Source organism: Sitophilus oryzae, unplaced genomic scaffold (genome assembly GCF_002938485.1).
Source record: "Sitophilus oryzae breed Bouriz unplaced genomic scaffold, Soryzae_2.0 scaffold_813_pilon_pilon, whole genome shotgun sequence".
NCBI classification, from domain to species: Eukaryota; Metazoa; Arthropoda; class Insecta; order Coleoptera; family Curculionidae; genus Sitophilus; species Sitophilus oryzae.
The window spans coordinates 3,704,473-3,723,265 of record NW_022147432.1 but is presented as its reverse complement, the minus strand read 5'-3'; the positions used below and the strand labels follow the sequence as shown (position 1 = coordinate 3,723,265).

Genomic DNA, 18,793 nt, shown 5'->3' with positions numbered 1-18,793 from the left:
CAGTTAAAATGAACAAAGCTGGTTTTTCCTGTGGTCTTCATTTGAAATAACGTAAATAAATGTTTATACATATGTATGTGATGATTAAATTGGTGTTAAGGAAATAAAAATGTTTTTCGATATTAATATATACCTATATATGTATATTTATTTTGAAATAAATTACACTTTTAACAGTTTAATGGAGTTTTTAAAGCCAGTTATAATATTTATATTTTAAAAACTTGAAATCATGTGGATGTAATCACGCATTAAACCACAGACTAACTTATATAAGTCAAAAAGTAGATTTTAGTGTTAACTTTATATAACTTGTAAGTAAAATAATAAATAAAACAAATATGAAAAAACCAACAATTCTAATGTATATATTAAAATACAGTACAATAATAGGTATCTGATACCCTCACTTAACGTAGAATAATATTCTACCCAACTCAATACTATGTCCAACATGAGTTTCAAATATATCGGGCCCTAATCGTTCCTGAAAATAATATTTTTTTACATTGTTATACCATATTCTAAACTATTTAATATTTCAGTCACTTAAAAAGTTAATTTGTATTGAATAATTGTCTACCATTAAAGCAAATTTGGACTAGTATTTTTAATGGGCATATTCTGTGTATGGATATAGGTACTTCCTCCAGATTTTGGGTTCAACCAATTTATTCTTAAAACCTGAAACATCTACGTATAAAAAATAGACAGGTTACTAATTATAATAAAATTTACCCTTAGAATTATACTTCTTTAACAAATAATTTCCATTGGTATACTTTTCCATGACAAGTAATCAACTTCCTAACATTTTTTAATTGATGTAATACTTCCTCATGATGCGAAAAGAAAATCTTTTCTTTAGCACACAAAGGACAAACGATATGTTGGCTTACTTTCAGATTAGTTACTTTTCCATAGATATCCTCATGTCAATTCAAAGACGATGAACATGAAAATGATCATCACATGAAATATCACAAACTAAAAATGCTAAAAACCTAATAAACAAGTTTATATCGAATATAGAAATAAATTTAGTGTTCTTACCTATTGTCGTCCAAATCCACGTTAATAGATAATTAATTTTTTGGATTTTTATCTTTTATTTTTAAATATATCTTTCGAACTACTGGTTTTAGTAATTATTAAATTAAACGAACTAAAAAGTCAAAAATAATAAACAATTCTCTTGTCAATTGTCAATTTTCTCCAGGCACCGAACATTATCGATAACGCACGATATACGACGATTACTCCTTTGATCTGATTGGACGGTTCAATGACGGTTGGTTGCGTATTTTAATGTATCCTGTATGAACGCACACAAATAAGAATTCCTTATTTCTTATTTTATTTTATTCTTATTTTATTTTATTTGACTGAACCCACCATTTCTTCTTATTTTATTTGTTATTTTATTTGGCTGTATGAACGCATGTACGGTATCCCATATAACCAACTTTCTTATTTTATTTTATTCTTATTTTATTTTATTTGGCTGTATGAACCCACCATAAAATATTTTTCATATAGGACCATATTTGAAACTATATTTGGAATTATACATATAACAAGGATATAACCATCCACACATGCGGGCATCGCCGAGTTCTGATCTCTGCAATGATCTCTAGCAACAACATAGAGACGAGCACGCTCGCGTATAGGAGACGACACACGCATAGCGCATAGGAAATCGGCGACATATCGGCGAAGCCCCCGATCGGAGACCATTTTTGTAGGTATGCGTGGTCTGATGTGTGGATGGTGTGGATCACAGGTGTGGATATGTGGTCCTTGGTCCTTATTGCAAGCCCAATAAAGTAAATTTTAAGTTAACATCAAAGAAGAGAAAAGTAAAGATTTGAAGTTAACGCTCCTTTTTGCTGCCAGGGCTAATCTGGACAGGGCCTACTTTGTTTACGCGGTATACGAACCGCGGTCCTCGGCCATATCATGTTCAATGGTCTACCGACTTGGTCTAAATCGACTCTTTACTCACGAGATATCCGATCTCATCCGGCCTCAAACCGGCGTGAATGAGCAGTGTGTGTCAATAGATTTTACACTTTTGCCTTTTTTTGGACAACAGCATGATACAGAGTTTCGAACCGGTATCTAAAGAAGAGATTTACCACAAGATCTACTCTTCGTTAATGTCTCCGTTTTGCCGCTAGGGCTCCTGGACGGGACCTACTACTGTGTTTACGCGGAATCCGAACCGCAATTCTCGGTCATATTATAGTCAATGGCCTACCGCCTTGGCCAATGTCGAAATCGGCAGACTCTTAAATCTTAAACCCAGTTCATGCACTTGCGAAATGCGATTTACGAATTGCGTTCTTTGCCTTGCAATTGGTCGCTTTCAAGGTCTTTCTTAAAGGCGGCCAATCAGAACGAAAACACCTATTATACTCGACGCAATTCGTAAATCGCATTTCACAATTTTATTAGTAAATCCAAGGGTAAATCGCAAGTGCAGGAACTAGGCTTTACTGTGGGCTTTACGCTTTGCTCTTACGAGATATCCGATCTCATCCGGCTTCGTTCCTTACTAAGACCTTCTTTATGGCCATCATACACAACCAACAGCATCATATTTTTCTATCTTCTACCTAGATGATCTGTGGTTAAAAATTAAATGTCAAAATCTATTAACAGATCAACCAGAGATCAACCATTGGATCAACATATAAACAAAAAATTTGGAATTACTCATAGGGGATTACTTTATGGGTTTATGATGTTGAATTGTATAAAAAAGTATTTCTAACTCTGTAACTTTAGGTTCTAGTATTTTAATTAGTTTGAAGTATCATTAAATTGTACTAAAATGTCGGCTCAAAGTATAATCATCGATGTTGTAAGAAGCAGATTTCCATTTTGTATTGTTTGGACTCCAATTCCACTTTTAACATGGCTATTTCCTTTTATTGGACATATGGGAATTGCTCTTTCTTCAGGCGTTATAAGAGATTTTGCAGCCCCATATTATGTGTCAGAGGATAACATGGCTTTTGGTAAACCTACAAAGTATTGGCAGTTACAACCATCTTTCGCTAATGGAGGTATTGAAGGTATCCTGTTTTTCTAAAGAATTTTTACATAGGACACTGATCCTGAAGTACTTTATACATTTTACAAGCTAAATGTATTGTTTTAGGTTGGGATTCAAGTATAATAGAAGCTTCAGAGATCTATAAAACTCATGTACATAATTTGTTTTGTGATAATTGTCACTCTCATGTAGCAACAGCTTTGAATTTCATGCAATATGGTGGATCTAACAGTTGGAATATGGTTAAATTAGCCCTGTTAATGGCATGGCATGGGAAGTATGTTTCTTTTCCTGCATATGTTAAGACATGGTTCCCTTTTTTTGCTATTGTGATTATAGTTGTATGTATATTAATCTTTTTTTAAACAAAAGAGTATTTATTGGAATAAACAATATATACAAACTAAATTGTCATTTCTGTTAGGAATATTTGAAGTAGCAAAGCTCCTGGTTGTTCCATGTATAATTTTACCATTTTTCCTTGAACTATATTACAGACAGCTTGGCAATTGTTTAACTGCATGCCAGAAAGAAACATTATAAACTTTTTAATGTCAATTGTAGAAGATACGGAATTAGACTTGATTTCTTCATTGCTACAATTTGTCACATTTCCTTCTATAACAAGCAAGTTGAAAAATAGTTTTCTCGAAAATATAGAGAATTATTTACCCACAAAACTATTGACATTTAAATTGGGGAAATGTGCTGCCAATTTAACTGTGCTTGTATTAATGGATAAATTAAGTTTACCGTCTTTATTTGCACTTACAGTAAGAGTGTGACTCATACTTTTCATCCTTTCTACTATATTCCTAACTGATTTTAAGTTAGGCATTTGTATAGACACCTAAAATAAATTTCTTAATACATAATACGTTGCATATTAATAAATCAGATTTACATGGAAATCTGTAAAATGAGGCTCTTCATAAGATTCCCAATATTTCCTTGATATTACTTCTACAGGAATATCGTGAACGCATTGCCGGGTGGCTATATCACCTGCTGCCTATTAACACAATTTATTAGATTTTCCCAAAATTAAAACTAAATAAACCGTTTTATTGAAGAAAATAAAAAAATATTATAAGAAAAGGTATACCCTAAGAAAATATTAAATGATTAATGACATAACCTAAAACCTAAACATACAGCTCCGTTGCCATGAGAACAAGCGGGAATTTTAAACACAATAACTTTTAACTCTTACGTATTTTACTCTTACCATTTCCATTTCTAGAGTTAAACACGGTGTTTCTTTGTGAGTTAATTTAATTTTAAATGAAATTATATCTTGCTTTATTACGGTACATGATCTGGCTAGTAAAACTAAAAAAATAAAGAAAACATATTAATAATGTCTTGTAGTTTTAACTACATACAGGTACCTGTTGACAATTCTAAATAAATCTCATTATAAGAACTGCTGACTCCAACAATGTTGTATTCTCTAAAATAATAGTTTATTGGTAATTCGCACCAAACTAGAGGCTGTCTTGGCCCATTTTCTTCTTCAGAGACTATGAAATATATCTTGGTACTGGTCAGTCTTAAGACACATGTTTTCGAGAATTTTGATAGGCTTAGAACTACATCTTGAAATTTAAGTCTTTAGAATTTTTAAGTTCTTAAAAATATACTTATATATCATACTTAGAAAATCTTTCATTGCAGCATTATCTACAATTAAAGCTCTAAACTGCATTTAGCTCTTAAATGATTTTCTTGGCAATCTGTAAATACAGAGATAACATTTTTTTTATGTACCTATATCGAAAAATATCTGGAAATTAACAATCATCGATCATTTAATAAGTTGAGCTAGTAAAAAACCCTGTCAAATTTTAACAATGATAATAATATCTATTGATAAGATAAGAAATATTTGTGTTAATTGAAGATTGAAACAAGTGACAAAAAATTACTATGATGAGAATTCTGTTATTCTTTACTTAACAAAATGATCTTGTTTGCGATAGTTTTTTGTGGATGCTTATTAAATCCAGGTAAAACTATATTATATATTAACAATACAGAAAACACATATCTTAAAATAAAAAAAAATCTCAAGTTCTCAGTGATCAAACAATAACTTTAACGGATGAAGATCCCAGTTATACTTGGAAACAATCATCAGAAGGAAAAATAACTATAGAAGCAGATGAAGGATATCAAATTGCAGTTCATATTTTGTACTTAAACCTTGATGGTGAGAATAACAACATGGTAACAATAGAAAATGGTAAGTACCAAATTCAAACATTTATTAGTTTGTTGTACCTATGTGTAGCTAACATTTTATATTTTAAGTTCCTGAAGACGGGGAAGGTACAGAAGAAATGATGTTTACATACATTTTAAGCAACATGAGTTATTTCTTCAACTATAATAAACTTCTCGCTCAATATGTTGGAACTAATTCTTCTAATAATTTTTCTATAGAATTTACTAGACAAGGTATATACAATATACCGCGTGATCGAAAAAAACGGCGTTCTCTAAACTGACGCCGTTTTTTCGATATTGTACTTTTTCATATAAAAATTAACATAAATTACTTTAAGGAAAGGCTTTAACAACAACTACAACTGAAATATCTACAACTACAGAATTTTTACCTACACCTGCTGAAACAGAAAAATCAACTATAACAGTGTATATTTATGGAAAAGCTTCCAATGAGTATAATAAGGCAGTTATAGTACAACTAAAAAATGTTTTAGCTAATATGGGGCAGGATTACTGTTCTGTGCAAGTTTGTCCACTGAATGGTTCTATAACGTAACCAAAAACTACTAAAAAGTGAATAAAAAGGAAATAAAATACTCCATTTTAGAACCAATAACATCAATATCCAAACTTTAGTGAAATGCTCAGTTTTATGGGAAAACTATGATACTTGCGCAAGTCTTACTTTTGGCATACCTGTGAATATTTTAGAAGAATACCAAAACAATTCTCTATGGGAAAATTATCAACTGAATGAAAAACATCTACAAATAATGTGGAGTACTTATGCTTCAAAATATTTAGAAACGCTTGGATTATCTGTTTATCCAGTACCTAACATAGAAAGCATATTCAGGCATAAAAGTATACTATTTTGTTTTGTAATAGTATTTTTTGTAATAATTATATTGGTTATTAGACGAGTGACAGAAAAGATTAACAAAAAAAGGTAATTACATAATTTAGAAATCAATGTTACTATTATAGGCTATTATCGAGTTTCAACTTGATTATTACAGAATCAAAAGAAAAAGTGATGCTGTTTCAATAATGGATTCTCAGAACCGGATAAGCCAAGCCTCTTTAACCCCCCACTATTTACAGGAACTGCCTCCTTTATTCAGTACCGATTTTCCATTATATCCTGAACAAAAAAGTCACAATGCAAATTATGGCGAATTCAACGAGACGTGTATGTATTGGAAACTGGAATATAATTTTATTTGTCTTGCAATTTTGTTAATTATAAATGAATTTTAGTTACAGATGATCTTGAAGATAATTATAATATCAAGAATAACGAAACGATAACTATAGTTGGTGATCTGGAAGAACTAGATGATACACAAGCTTAAAATTAAACTTTTTTATACATATTTTTATTGTTAGTAATCTGATGTCAGTGTTTAATAAGTATTATTTATGGAAATTAAATAAATACCTTACAACTAAAGTTACAACTTGATAAACCTATTGATCAACCACAATACATCTCCTGTCTTTCTCCCTTTATAATCACAAAAAATATAAATAAGAGAGTTAATAATTTACCGCCAAGATTTTAAGCACAGATTTTAAGAAATAATTTTTAGTGGTTTTAACCACGTTTTAACCATGTTTTAACTCCTTGGTTTTAACCACAAAACACATACACAAGGAGAAGTGCGAGCCATAAAATAATTAACTAGAAAGAAGTGTCAACTCTGTGTTAAATCGTGGAAACACGATACGCCACCGAAAGCCTTCGTTGTCGTCTGGAGAACTAATTTTCCAATTGACAGGTTGACATGATGGCTTCATTTTTATTTCCGTTTCCAGTTATTCAATGGCGGGCCCTCTTTCAGTTTAAATGTATTTTGTACTCTTTCTTATCATAAATAAAACAAAACAAAATTTTATTCAAACATATTTATTTGAAATATGAGACAACGGGACTAAATAAATATAAAAAATAATGAATTGAATGATTTCTACAGCAATTACTTAATTATATGCAATTTTAACGTAAATTAGTAAGGTATAAGCATGACTTACAGTAAATTGTAAATAAATACGCGTATTCACAGCCATCAAGGATAGAAAACGGGGGCAGACATGAAAACGGGAGCCTTATACAAAAATCTGAAAACAGAAAAACAAATTTTTTTATACTAAAATTAACAATGTAAAAATATGAAGGTATAAATAGGTATATATAATATAAATATACTGTTTAAAAAAAGCGTCCATTATTCCCAAAGAGACCTGGTTTATAAATCAAAAAGAAGCAAAAAGAGACAAGTCGGATAACAATCAGATTGTATCAGTCAGATTTACTGCATTATTGACAATAAATCGCACATACTGGAGATAACTAATGTTGGCTATAGTTAAAATGATCTTACCTTGCTGTAAATTGTTTCCATTTTCAAAAATCGCCGATCATAAACATAACAAAATTTTCTTGCATCTAAAAAATACAGAAATAGTGTTTATTTACTACCTATTTTTAATATACATGGGACATACCTAGTACTGCAGAAACGTCTTTTTCTCCAGGATTGTTCATGTAATAATATATTTTATATGCTTTATTACCTTTATATTTATAAATTTCTGCCGAAATATCAAATTGAATTTACAAAACAGAACTAACCGGAGAGAATTAAAATGGCGTCGAAATTTGTTCTAGAACTTTTATTAAAACGTATTTGTCTAGAACAAATCTGAAGTTGTCTCTGAAATCTGTCAATTCTAAACTGTGAAGTTAGACAATAGTTAGACAGAAACATTGCTGTCCTTGTCTAGGCGGCCATACTTGTCGTCAGGAGATGACAGGATTGACACTAATGACTGTTTCCAATTTTCCTATTTCACTGTCACCGTTTTAACCACAAGTTTTAACCTCCATAGTTTTAACTAAAGTTTTAACGTCCACAACGCCACAGAAGTGTCTATCGGGAGACTTTCATCCGAGTTCTACGCATGCGCAGTAAGCAAATTTCTGTTGATATTGCCAAATTGTGCATGTGTATTATTTTGAAATTAGATAATAAATAAATCCTTTTTATACGCCACAAAATCTCCCTTTTTAATATAATTATAATTTAATTTGGTAGTGGTGTGGATCCGGTGGCTGACCTTGAAACGAGTTTTTGCTGCATATAGTCACAGACACTACGCATGCGCACATCTTCGATGTTGCCAGATTGCAAGTTATTTTGGAATTATTTTCAGTAGAAATCAAATATGTGCTTTTCTGTGTTTTTTTGTCAATATATACAGTATGATCGAAAAATCGGCGTCCAGTTGGCTGGGAAATGACGATTGAGGACATTTCCCATATAAAATATCAGCGATCTTCATTTCATAGTTATCGCTGACGCTATTTTTTTCAATCATAGTACGCGGTATATTATTTATATTATTATTTTAATATTTCGCACAACACATGAAACGTGAACGCTTATTATGTATTTTTATAGTCAATAAAATTAAATAGAAATAAAATTCTAGATTCCTATAATTAATCTAATTGCTCTACATTATTATGCTATACTCAACTATACGTTTAAAAAGTGCTTTATTAAAAATTCGGTAAATATTAAAAGGGATGTGTCCAAGTTTTCTTTTTCTTTTTAAATGCTATAGCTCCATGTCATGTTCACAATAGGTTTTTTTTAACATTCCATCAAAACTATGGAGGCCTTAAAAGGCCTTTTTAGCCTCCGTAATTAAAATTGTAGAATCAGCTTGAGCAACATTTACAGTTAACTTGTTTAATTCTGCTTATACATATAATGCATTAATTTTTCTGCTACCTTAAGATTTCTCTATTCTTACACCTAATTTATATGATTTTCTTAGCATAATATGATTTATAAACCATATTTTTCCTAATGGAAGGATGGAATAGGATATGCAAAATTAAGATATTTTAACATTTATTTTCCAGACAAAGCATAATATAGTATTAAGATTAAGATATGACAAATATTATAAGAAAGATCTTAATATAAATCACAAACTAATTACAAACTAATCTTAATTTGGTCTTGCATAAACACAGGTGTAAAACTAATAAGATCAAAACTCAACCTTCACCATATTGTCAAGATTTGGCATTATAGGAAACAAGAAATTGCAGTAACTTAAGAAAAGAATATCAAAGTACACAATATTAAATACTGTAATGTATTCTACGACACAAACCATCTCCCTTCTAAAGAGAAAAAGATAAAACATAAAGCTTATTTTAGTCTTATCAACACACTCTTCGATAAAATATATGTCTAAAATTGCTCTTAATCCACTAACTTGATATTTTTAAGAAATTATTATAATGAAAAAAAAATTAAAATATTATAATCAAAGTATATTATATTAGTAACATTATAGGTAAGATGTTACCTCTATCTCCCATTGACGTGTATTGTTATGTATAAGACTCGTCATGGTAGTATTTCAAAACATCAATACATATAATCAAAACTATTGTTGCCTGTAAATAACTAAAAATTAAATAACTTGAAAGAAATAAAATAATTCTAATAAGTTTAAAACCATTAAGAAGAAATCCGTACATGATAATTTTTAATTTTAATGTAAATGTATAAATAAATGTTATTATTATTACAATTTTATATATTCATAACTCTTTCAATTCACAATCTTTATTATCCTTCTTATCTTAATTTTGGATATCAAGATAAATCTGAAATTATAAAATTAATTATATAGAATTTGTATTATTATTGATTAAAAAAAAAATTTTCAACTGCAAATAATTCGAAAATAAACTGCAATTTGGCAACATCGAAGATGTGCGCTTGCGTAGTATCGATGATCAAATGCAGCAAATATGGCCTTCAAGGTCAGCCACCGGATCCACACCTTTACCTTTAATTTTTGGTAATCACCTAATTTTCTTTATAAAGTTTTATTTTTGTTTTACTTTTTTTATAAACTTTATTTTTTCTGCTTTGTCATTATTAAAATAGAAATTTTAAATATAATTTTATTATTACCATTACCTACCTATTAATTTAAAAAAAAAACAATAAAATCTGTTAAAATAATAAATCTATTGGTTTGAATGAGAATAAAATACAGAAATAGATACTTGAATGTAAAGATGAAAATGAAAATACTATAATTTTATAATAAATAAGAAATTATAAGCTAATATTAGTAGGTCTAAAATGATATCTGAATAAATATATTTATAATTACTTTATTAAGGTATATGTATTTAATCATCAAATTCTTGTGAATTAAGTACGTGTGATAAAAAATGGAGTCAGAGTTGGCTTGGAAATGATGACCGATGAAATTCACTTACATATAAACCATGGTATAAACAAACAGTTACCTTTTTCATGCCAACTATGAAATAAATGCTCATGGAATGGAATGCACAAGATAGAATAAAAATATTAAACCTGTTAAAAAAACTTTTTTTGAGAGAGATGTGTTTTTATTTCATGGCAACATATCTTATTATAGATTTACACAGCTCTAATTTCATTGTCAATAGAATTAGACATAAATAAAACACTATAGAAGACTACATTTGAAAAGAAAAAGTAATTTATTTAATAACATGAAACTCCCCTAAACCTAGCCTAGGACACAGTACATTCTATTTCAAAATTTAAATTATACATGATTTAAAAAAAAATAAACACACAAATTCTGTCCTTAATAACCATTATTATAGGATCCATCTAATTTTGGGGCTTCCGATATTCTCAACACTAGACTGGTGCTTCTCTAGCCTTATTTTTTTTCTACCTCTATTGCCGTGCTTCTTAATTCTTTGTCATGTCCAATTGTCCAAAATGTCTACAAAATATATATTATTATATTTAATTAATATATCTGTGATTTATAAACCATATTTTGTAATAAAACATCATGGCAAATATTAATATATCTTAACATTTGTTTTCCACACCACAAAGCATAATAATATTGTAGTATTAAAACAAAAAATATAATAAAAAGTATCTTGTTAAAACATTTTGATTTTTTGCATCATATCATAATGTAAATTAATACATTCAAATTAGAAACTTCTTTACAGACTTCGCCATATTGTCAAGATTTTCTTGGCGGTATTTTGACAACTTACAAGAAATTACATAAAATAAAACAATGAAAATACAGAATATTAAATATTGTAATGCATTCTACAACATAGACCTCCTAAAGAGTAAAAGATGAAACAAAGCTTATTAACTCTATCGCCAGTTTTCATAAAAAAATAATATGCCTACATTTTTCTAATACAGTAATTTGATCTGTTTTAGAAAAATTGATACAAGAATTATAACCACACCAGATAAACTGTTGAATGTTTAACTATTATTACCTTTGTCGTATTGATATCTGCTATAAGACTCTGTATAAATTAAAGTGGATTGCGTAAGTAGTTATTTATTGTTACCTCTTTACTAGATTTTACCAAAATTTAGAGTAATTTAATACATAACTCAGAAATTAAAATGAATATGTTGCCTGCAAATAAATAAAAAATTAAACCGCTTGGATGTCATATTGTTAATCTAAGGATGTAATGACATGATAATTCAGATAATATAATATTCATAGATTTAAAACCGTCAAATAAGAATATCAATAAATGATTATGAATTTATGTTTGTGAATGATATTATGATCCGATCACAATGATAATAGGTACCTTACTTCACAATCTCCATTAAGTATCTTTCCTCTATTTTACACATAATTCACATCATTGCAATTTTGATATTCGTCAATATAAATCTAAAAATCTTAAAATATAAAATTAATCATAGAATTTGTATTGTTACTGTACCAAAGATACTGTTGCTACTGTCGTTATTATTATGAAAACACGAAGATTTTATTATTAAACTTTAATGATTAACTTGAAAAATACATTAATAAATTGGCAACAAGCCATCAACTTAACGCCATGTTTTTACTACTCTACTGAATAATTAACTAACTACATTATCACGTGACCTCATGTCTGTCATAAATAAAAATATTAATTATCAGATCATAGAACTAAAAAAAGTAAATACTATTACATAAAACCAGGTGATACAATACTTCAAAATTAATTTTAACATAATATCAAAACCGAAAAATCAAACTGTAAACACAACCACACTTATCACAACAGAAATTAACACACACTTCCGCGGCAAATGTCCAAGAAAGACTGATCATTGATTTACCTGAAATAGGAGAAAATCGAGTAGAATGATATCATAACTCCATGCTGCTTTTGAAGATGCGCTAAAAGACCTTTATCAGTAGGAAAAGATACAAAGCAGCCTTCTAAACATTTATAAATATTTAACTGTCCTTTGTCCTTTTATACACAACTTCAGTGAAAAAGAGATTAGAAAAAACAAGGTTAGAAAAAATATAAAATAAATATAAATAGTATTTATAGAAATATGGCAACATCTGCTACCTGCGCATGCGTAGTATCAATGATGAAAGTCTCCCGATAGACACTTCTAATGCCACAGGTCAACGTGTCACGTCATATGTTAACCTCCTTTTTGCTGCTAAGTTCTGGACGAAGCAGATACGGAGCCTAGAGCCTATTTTGTTTACGCGGAATCCGAACTGCGGTCCCAGACTACATCATGTTCTTAAATATTCAAATTGGTGTCGTCTCGTTATTGCCACCAAGGCTTTGACCAAGGCTACCTCTACACTCCATAACCAAGGCTAATCTAAACGGGAATAATTTTCTATCTTCAGTGAAAAAAATTAACAATTGCTCAGTTCCAGCCACAAAACACATGTTCCAGCCCTCTATCTCGAAAAGAAGAAACGGTGAACGTCAAAATTTAGCTGTTTTCTTCCGCGTAAACGGGTGTTTAGTTGGTAAACATTTTTAAAATGCTTTAATCGAATATGCGTAATTTTTAAAAACGTTTTTTTTTTGTTTATGGTGTTAGAGTTATGAAATCCGTGATGATGCATCCGAACAGACGAAGAAAGAAGCGTCCTAATTACGGTTTGAGGACTGTTGAGGTGGTCAGGGGTGCAAATGGGTTTGGGTTTACCATATCGGGACAGCAACCGTGCATATTGTCGTGTATCGTAAACAATTCTCCAGCAGATCAATCAGGACTAAGAGCTGGGGACTTTCTAATTTCGGTAAATGGTATTTCTGTGTCGAAAATGGCTCATGATGCTGTCGTTAACCTAATTGGCAATTGCCCTGATCCCATTAAGATGACCATCGCTGAAAACTACTACTCTGATAGCAGCGATGAAGAACTAGAATGTGGTCGAGTGGCGGGCAGTAGAAAGCCGAAATATATGCATAAACCACGCCCAAATCGTAGGATATACAAAGGTGTCACAATTGAACCGAATGACAAAAACATAGACAAGTTACATAATATTATAAAGCCAAGATTGAATAATAATGTTTTCAATGAAGATAAGAACAATCAGGTTCAAAAATGTGAAGCACTTCCCAATGCAGTTGTTATAGAGGATGAGGCTGGACCTGTCGAATTTAAAGTTCTTATTGGTTACCTAGGTACCATTGAGATGCCAAAACAGTTATTGCCTAATTCGCGATTTCAGACTGTTTGCAGTTGTATCAGAAAACTAAGGCAAGAGAAGAGATCACCAACTGCAGTATTAATGACAGTTTTACCCACTTGTTTGACTCTTAAAAATTCTGGAAATAACATTATAGCTATTTATCCCACTAACAGAGTTGTTTATGTTAGTTCGACTACAGATAAAGATTGCAGATATTTTGGATTAGTAACCAGTGCTGTTTGTGATAATAGAAATCATAATACATCAGATTTAGATATATCAAATAGTTGTCATGTATTTGTAATAGATCCCAAAATTGCAGATCATAGGGTACATCAAGGCAAGGCTGAAAATTTTAAGATTCACTGTACTGCTGACCCTGTATCAAGATCATGTTTAGAATTTCCTCAGAATGCTTTATATATAGTGAATTTAATTCAAACCATGTATAAGTTGCAGGGTGATTCATGCAGAAATGATTTAAATATTCCAGTCATGGCGAATTCTCCACAGCCCAGCGCCTCAAGTAATTCTGATTCAGGGATAGGTTATAGGGATGATTGTGGCAATATTAGTGATAGAATTTTAGTTGTGGAATTTCCAACTCATAGACCTATTCCTGTTGTGAATAACAACAATCGTCCCCAAGGCATAGATGGAGCAGATCTGTCTTTAAATGCATTAGACAGTCATCAAAATAATGGTGCAATTGCATTTGAGTTGAATAACAAGTGTAGGCCAAACAATCTTGCTTTACCTGCAGCTAATAATGCAGAATTTAAATCAGTAAATAATTTAAATAATATCAGAGCTTATGACAACATTAAGAATCAATTTGAAAACCCTACTGCACTGTTACAGAAACAAAACAATAATGTTTTTAAGGAGAATAATCGCCTGACATGCAGAGCTTTAATACCTACAATATCATGTGCTGGAAAATATGGTGATGTTGATAATGGCCAGGTTTACTCAGAATACCCTGTAGATGTTTTTGAAGATGTAACAAACTCTCACTGCTTTGAGAGTAATGAATTTAAAAGATCTGCAGACAATGTTTCTGTGCAAAGCTCAAAAAGTGGAGATTTTGGTAACCTTGTCAATATATTTCGAATACCGTTTGAGTCTCGAAAGTCAAGGAAACAGGCAAAAATTGGAAATAGTTGCGAGAATTTGGACAACTGCCAAAAAAGTTACCACAAGTTGAGTCCCAAGGTTTATGGGGTACCTAAAGCCAATCACAGCTGCGAGGAATTAAATAATGTAGAATTATACGAGGACAAATTTTGTTATGGCAGCTTACAAGATTTGACCAGCTGGTCGGGACATAATCGGCCTCAGAAAAATATTGCTCAAAGCGAACCAGATGTTAGGATAGACCGAAATGTAGAAAATGATGTAAGGTTTGCTTTTTATTGTATCTAATAATACTAACAATTTTTAATGGCTGGTAAGGGGTAGAATATATTTAAAAATAGTATTTATTCTTAAATCAGTGTTAATCACGTTTTTATGCGTAAGTAAACTCATAGAGAAATATAAAATAAAAGAGTTGTCATTTCCATAGTCAAAAGTAGGCAACACGTTTAACGAGGATCGATTGTAGCGCACCCTTGAGCCCTAACTGAACTAATCGAAATATGACAGACCTTATCGGTAAAATAGGTATCTGCATTGCCTACCACAAAAAAGGCGGGCTGTTTAAATGTGAATATAAAATTTTATGTATTTTAAAAATATTACGAAATTAAAACTGCAAAAATATAATGAAAGTTTATTTTTTAAAAACGGAATATTTGAAAAGTATAAACTATTGTACACTTTTCAAATGCTTACAGTTAAATGCTAAATTAAATTTGATAATATAAAACATATATGCTGAATTAACTTCGGGGGTAAACTCCTGATGAATTTCTGTACACTAATGCCAAAGTAATGCCAAATAATTTAGTACTAATACCAATAATGCCACGAAAATGCCAACATCTTGTACACCACCAAAATACACCAGCGGTTTACCCTTCGATTTACCTATAGTATTATAAAACGTATTTAACAACGCCACTAACAAAGCATATAAGATCGCAGGGTTTGCAATCTATGCTATTATAACAGATAAAGATTTAAATAAGACATCATCAAAAATTAATTCAGCAGTCAGCAGTTGAAGTTCAGTTGAGGTAGCAAATGTTCAACACTATTAAATGAAGGCGCAAATTTATAGTCAGTTCGTTTTACGTTCACAGAGTTCAGAGATGGGCAATGTCTTTACATATCGAACTTGCTTTGCATGATACCCTTTCCTGGATCGTGTTCAAATCACATCATCGGTTGAACAAAATATTACATGATGACGGCAAAACACAGCACAAAATATAAAAGTTCAAATCATAGAGAAATATAAGGTCTCTGGTTCCTCGGGAAATAAAACTTCGTCCATAATTTCTGTACGCACAAACACAACACAAACAAACAAAGTTTATGCTACACAAAATAATAACAAAATTCCAAAATTCAAAACAAAATTGTAAACAATTGCAAAATACAAACAATTTGCTGTCATGTCACTTGTCATTCTTGTAATGACACGTGACAGGTAGCAGGTGGCGACGCTTTGGAGCCCTAACTGAACTATGCAACATTATGGCCAAGTTAGACAACCTTTCAAACACTCTTTTATTTTAGTTACTTTATGAGTAAACTATTTAATTCCAATGATTCACGTGCATAAACAGTAACAGTATATTTCTAATGAATTTTTCAATTTTAATGGGAAGTGGGTGTAACGCACAGTGTTGTCTAACTTTACGGGCTAGTAGATGTAGGTAATTTTTTTTGAAAATATTTTGCATGTTTTAATTTTTATAGATAGGTTTATTTTATTTTATGAATCTTAATATTTTTTGAACTAAAACCTATTATACAGTAATATAATAGAATGATATTCGTTACCGATACCTTTATCGCACTTTCCCACCAAGAATTGGACTGATTCTCAGTAGTTTTACGGACTAATTAAACTCATGGCATCATTGCAAATCGTGATAGGTCACTATAAATTCCAGAATTCTTTTCCATATAGGCTGCGATGCCAGGTATTGCGTTTTTTCATTTATTTTAAGAAAAGAGAAAGGATTGTAGGCATTGAAATTAAAATAAAAATCTATTCTATGTATGGGAATACTTTAGATTCATGACAAGTATTATGCCTTATAAAATGGTTTATAAAAATACAAAAATGCTTTTAGTATCCCCATCAATAGAATTATTTCCAATAGAGCATTTTAAATAGATATACAGATAACATATATTAACATTTGGAAATTTGAACTGATAATTATAAATGTAAAAGTTTATATAAAAATTAGTATTGACCCAAGGTTTTGAAGAAATCGTCTAACGAAAACACAGACAGTCTGGCAACTTCGTCAATCTAGGTTCGTTTGTTCTCGTGTATCGCCGTTCTTGTTCGTTAACATTGGCTTACGCGCTCTTGGATTTAAATTGTTGTTAATTGTTATTGCGCCTTGAAGCAACTATGTAGGGAGTGTTTTGTACTTTTATGGATGGTTTTAAGGCCGATTTTCATGAAAAACTCTGCGTGTGTTCTGTGCCGTGATTAGGTGTTGGCGTCATGGGAACATGCATGTAAGTTCTTCGTTTTTTTTTTGGTGGACCAACGCGATATTTCGTAGAATTTGAATAAAACTGAGATTTTACTTTGGATTTTATTGTATTTTATTCGATAGGAATAATAAAATATATTTCCTATGTATATTAAGGGATATACTATGCCATTTATTATCTGATTAAATTTTATTAAAATGAAATTTATAGTCCGACCTAAGAGTTAATTTATGTCAATTAGTGTATGAATTGAGCCTATTAGTCATGGTTTTTCTCACAAACTTATTCTTATGAACAACCCAAGCGTGTTTTTGTAATTATTGCGACATGGTGTAATAACACACTACCAGCATACAGTTGTTTAAAATGTTTCGATAAAATATGTGTACACACAACAGAAATATTTAAAATATTTACTATATTTTTACTATTTTGGATACTTTGGCGCCATTAGAATAAGAATATATAATTTTTCAATTAATTTACAAAACTTGATATGATTATGTGCATATAGATTTTCTGCTTACCTATTACCTATTAGGGTATTATGTTTTAAAAAATTGTTAATCCTATTATCACGTAATTACGTGCCTGCAGAGCGTGCCTGTTTGTTTTGTTAAACGTAAAAAAAAATAATTAATTTTAGCAATGACGCTTATATTTTGGGTAAAACCTGAAATGTAAGTACATATTTTTGAACAATTAAAATTAGGTTTTTGAGCTATTAAGTAAAATTTTCCGAAATATTTTAAGAAAACTCTAACGTCATTTAAACACTCTTTAAATTTTTCATAAACAAAAAATCTAGCTCCAATGTCATACTCTCCTTTAAATTTCAGACCTTTTTTAAATTTAACTGGTAGAAAAATATTTCAAATATAAATGCTTTTAAATTAAAAATTAAAATATATTTTTTATGATTTTAAATTGTGACATCTTATATACAGGGTTGTTCACCAAATACGACACGGAGTATTGTAGCTAAACGATTAGATTTTTACAAATTGTAAGTTTTGGGTTCGTTGAAGGACTATTAGAGCTATAATTTGAAAATAAGTAAAAAATATTATAGTTGCATTTTTTTAAAAGGAACACCCTGTATACTATTCTATTTTTAGATTCTACGATTGAAATAAAGGTAAATTTGATCAAGGTTTATCAAACTTAAATCTTACCGTTTTTGAAATATGTATGTATTTTCAATTTTGCGAAATTGCAGTAAAAAAATTAAGGCTTCATTTCTCCAAGGTCAACAAAGTTTTTAATACTAAATATTTACTGAAGATTATCTATTGATCAGATATTGTGTTGCAATAATAAAAA

At 30.3% G+C, this 18,793-nt stretch overlaps 4 protein-coding genes and 2 long non-coding RNA genes across 10 annotated transcripts in view; 3 read left to right on the top strand and 3 right to left on the bottom strand.

Annotated features, from left to right (window-relative positions):
• Window positions 1-344: 344 nt before the first annotated feature.
• LOC115889377 lies at window positions 345-1,313 on the bottom strand. 2 transcript variants are annotated; one of them, XR_004051438.1, is made up of 3 exons: window positions 1,054-1,313; window positions 739-1,004; window positions 345-684 (listed from the first exon to the last, which is right to left on the bottom strand). It is a non-coding gene; the product is annotated as an uncharacterized LOC115889377 (long non-coding RNA). The 2 variants fall into 2 exon arrangements; XR_004051439.1 differs by having other exon boundaries at window positions 739-996.
• Window positions 1,314-2,430: 1,117 nt separating this feature from the next.
• On the top strand, window positions 2,431-3,935 carry LOC115889301 (transmembrane protein 222). 2 transcript variants are annotated; one of them, XM_030909255.1, is made up of 3 exons: window positions 2,441-2,742; window positions 2,794-3,083; window positions 3,170-3,935. In XM_030909255.1, the coding sequence occupies exons 2-3, from the start codon at window positions 2,840-2,842 to the stop codon at window positions 3,427-3,429; spliced, it is 504 nt and encodes a 167-aa protein (XP_030765115.1). In that variant the 5' UTR covers window positions 2,441-2,742; window positions 2,794-2,839; the 3' UTR covers window positions 3,430-3,935. The 2 variants fall into 2 exon arrangements, with proteins under 2 accessions (XP_030765116.1, XP_030765115.1); XM_030909256.1 differs by having other exon boundaries at window positions 2,431-3,074.
• On the bottom strand, window positions 3,421-7,060 carry LOC115889300 (checkpoint protein HUS1). 3 transcript variants are annotated; one of them, XM_030909252.1, is made up of 7 exons: window positions 6,738-7,060; window positions 4,721-4,800; window positions 4,456-4,662; window positions 4,293-4,396; window positions 3,969-4,076; window positions 3,737-3,914; window positions 3,421-3,682 (listed from the first exon to the last, which is right to left on the bottom strand). In XM_030909252.1, the coding sequence occupies exons 2-7, from the start codon at window positions 4,770-4,772 to the stop codon at window positions 3,468-3,470; spliced, it is 864 nt and encodes a 287-aa protein (XP_030765112.1). In that variant the 5' UTR covers window positions 4,773-4,800; window positions 6,738-7,060; the 3' UTR covers window positions 3,421-3,467. The 3 variants fall into 3 exon arrangements, with proteins under 3 accessions (XP_030765112.1, XP_030765114.1, XP_030765113.1); XM_030909254.1 differs by having other exon boundaries at window positions 4,456-4,656; window positions 6,738-6,995; XM_030909253.1 differs by having other exon boundaries at window positions 6,848-6,994.
• LOC115889299 lies at window positions 4,860-6,749 on the top strand. Its single transcript, XM_030909251.1, has 7 exons — window positions 4,860-5,073; window positions 5,139-5,309; window positions 5,378-5,524; window positions 5,632-5,848; window positions 5,904-6,245; window positions 6,316-6,488; window positions 6,557-6,749. Exons 1-7 carry the CDS (start codon window positions 5,028-5,030, stop codon window positions 6,649-6,651), a joined length of 1,191 nt encoding a protein of 396 aa, XP_030765111.1. The 5' UTR covers window positions 4,860-5,027; the 3' UTR covers window positions 6,652-6,749.
• A 3,424-nt stretch (window positions 7,061-10,484) lies between the features above and the next one.
• On the bottom strand, window positions 10,485-12,309 carry LOC115889291. Its single transcript, XR_004051417.1, has 3 exons — window positions 12,117-12,309; window positions 11,979-12,064; window positions 10,485-11,119 (listed from the first exon to the last, which is right to left on the bottom strand). It is a non-coding gene; the product is annotated as an uncharacterized LOC115889291 (long non-coding RNA).
• Window positions 12,310-13,136: 827 nt separating this feature from the next.
• The window catches only part of LOC115889285 (regulator of G-protein signaling loco), a 48,024-nt gene continuing 42,367 nt past the window's right edge, over window positions 13,137-18,793 (top strand). The window contains exon 1 of the mRNA XM_030909231.1: window positions 13,137-15,241. Within this exon, the coding sequence (XP_030765091.1) occupies window positions 13,247-15,241 (1,995 nt within the window). The 5' untranslated portion in view covers window positions 13,137-13,246. The remainder of the gene's footprint in view (window positions 15,242-18,793) is intronic.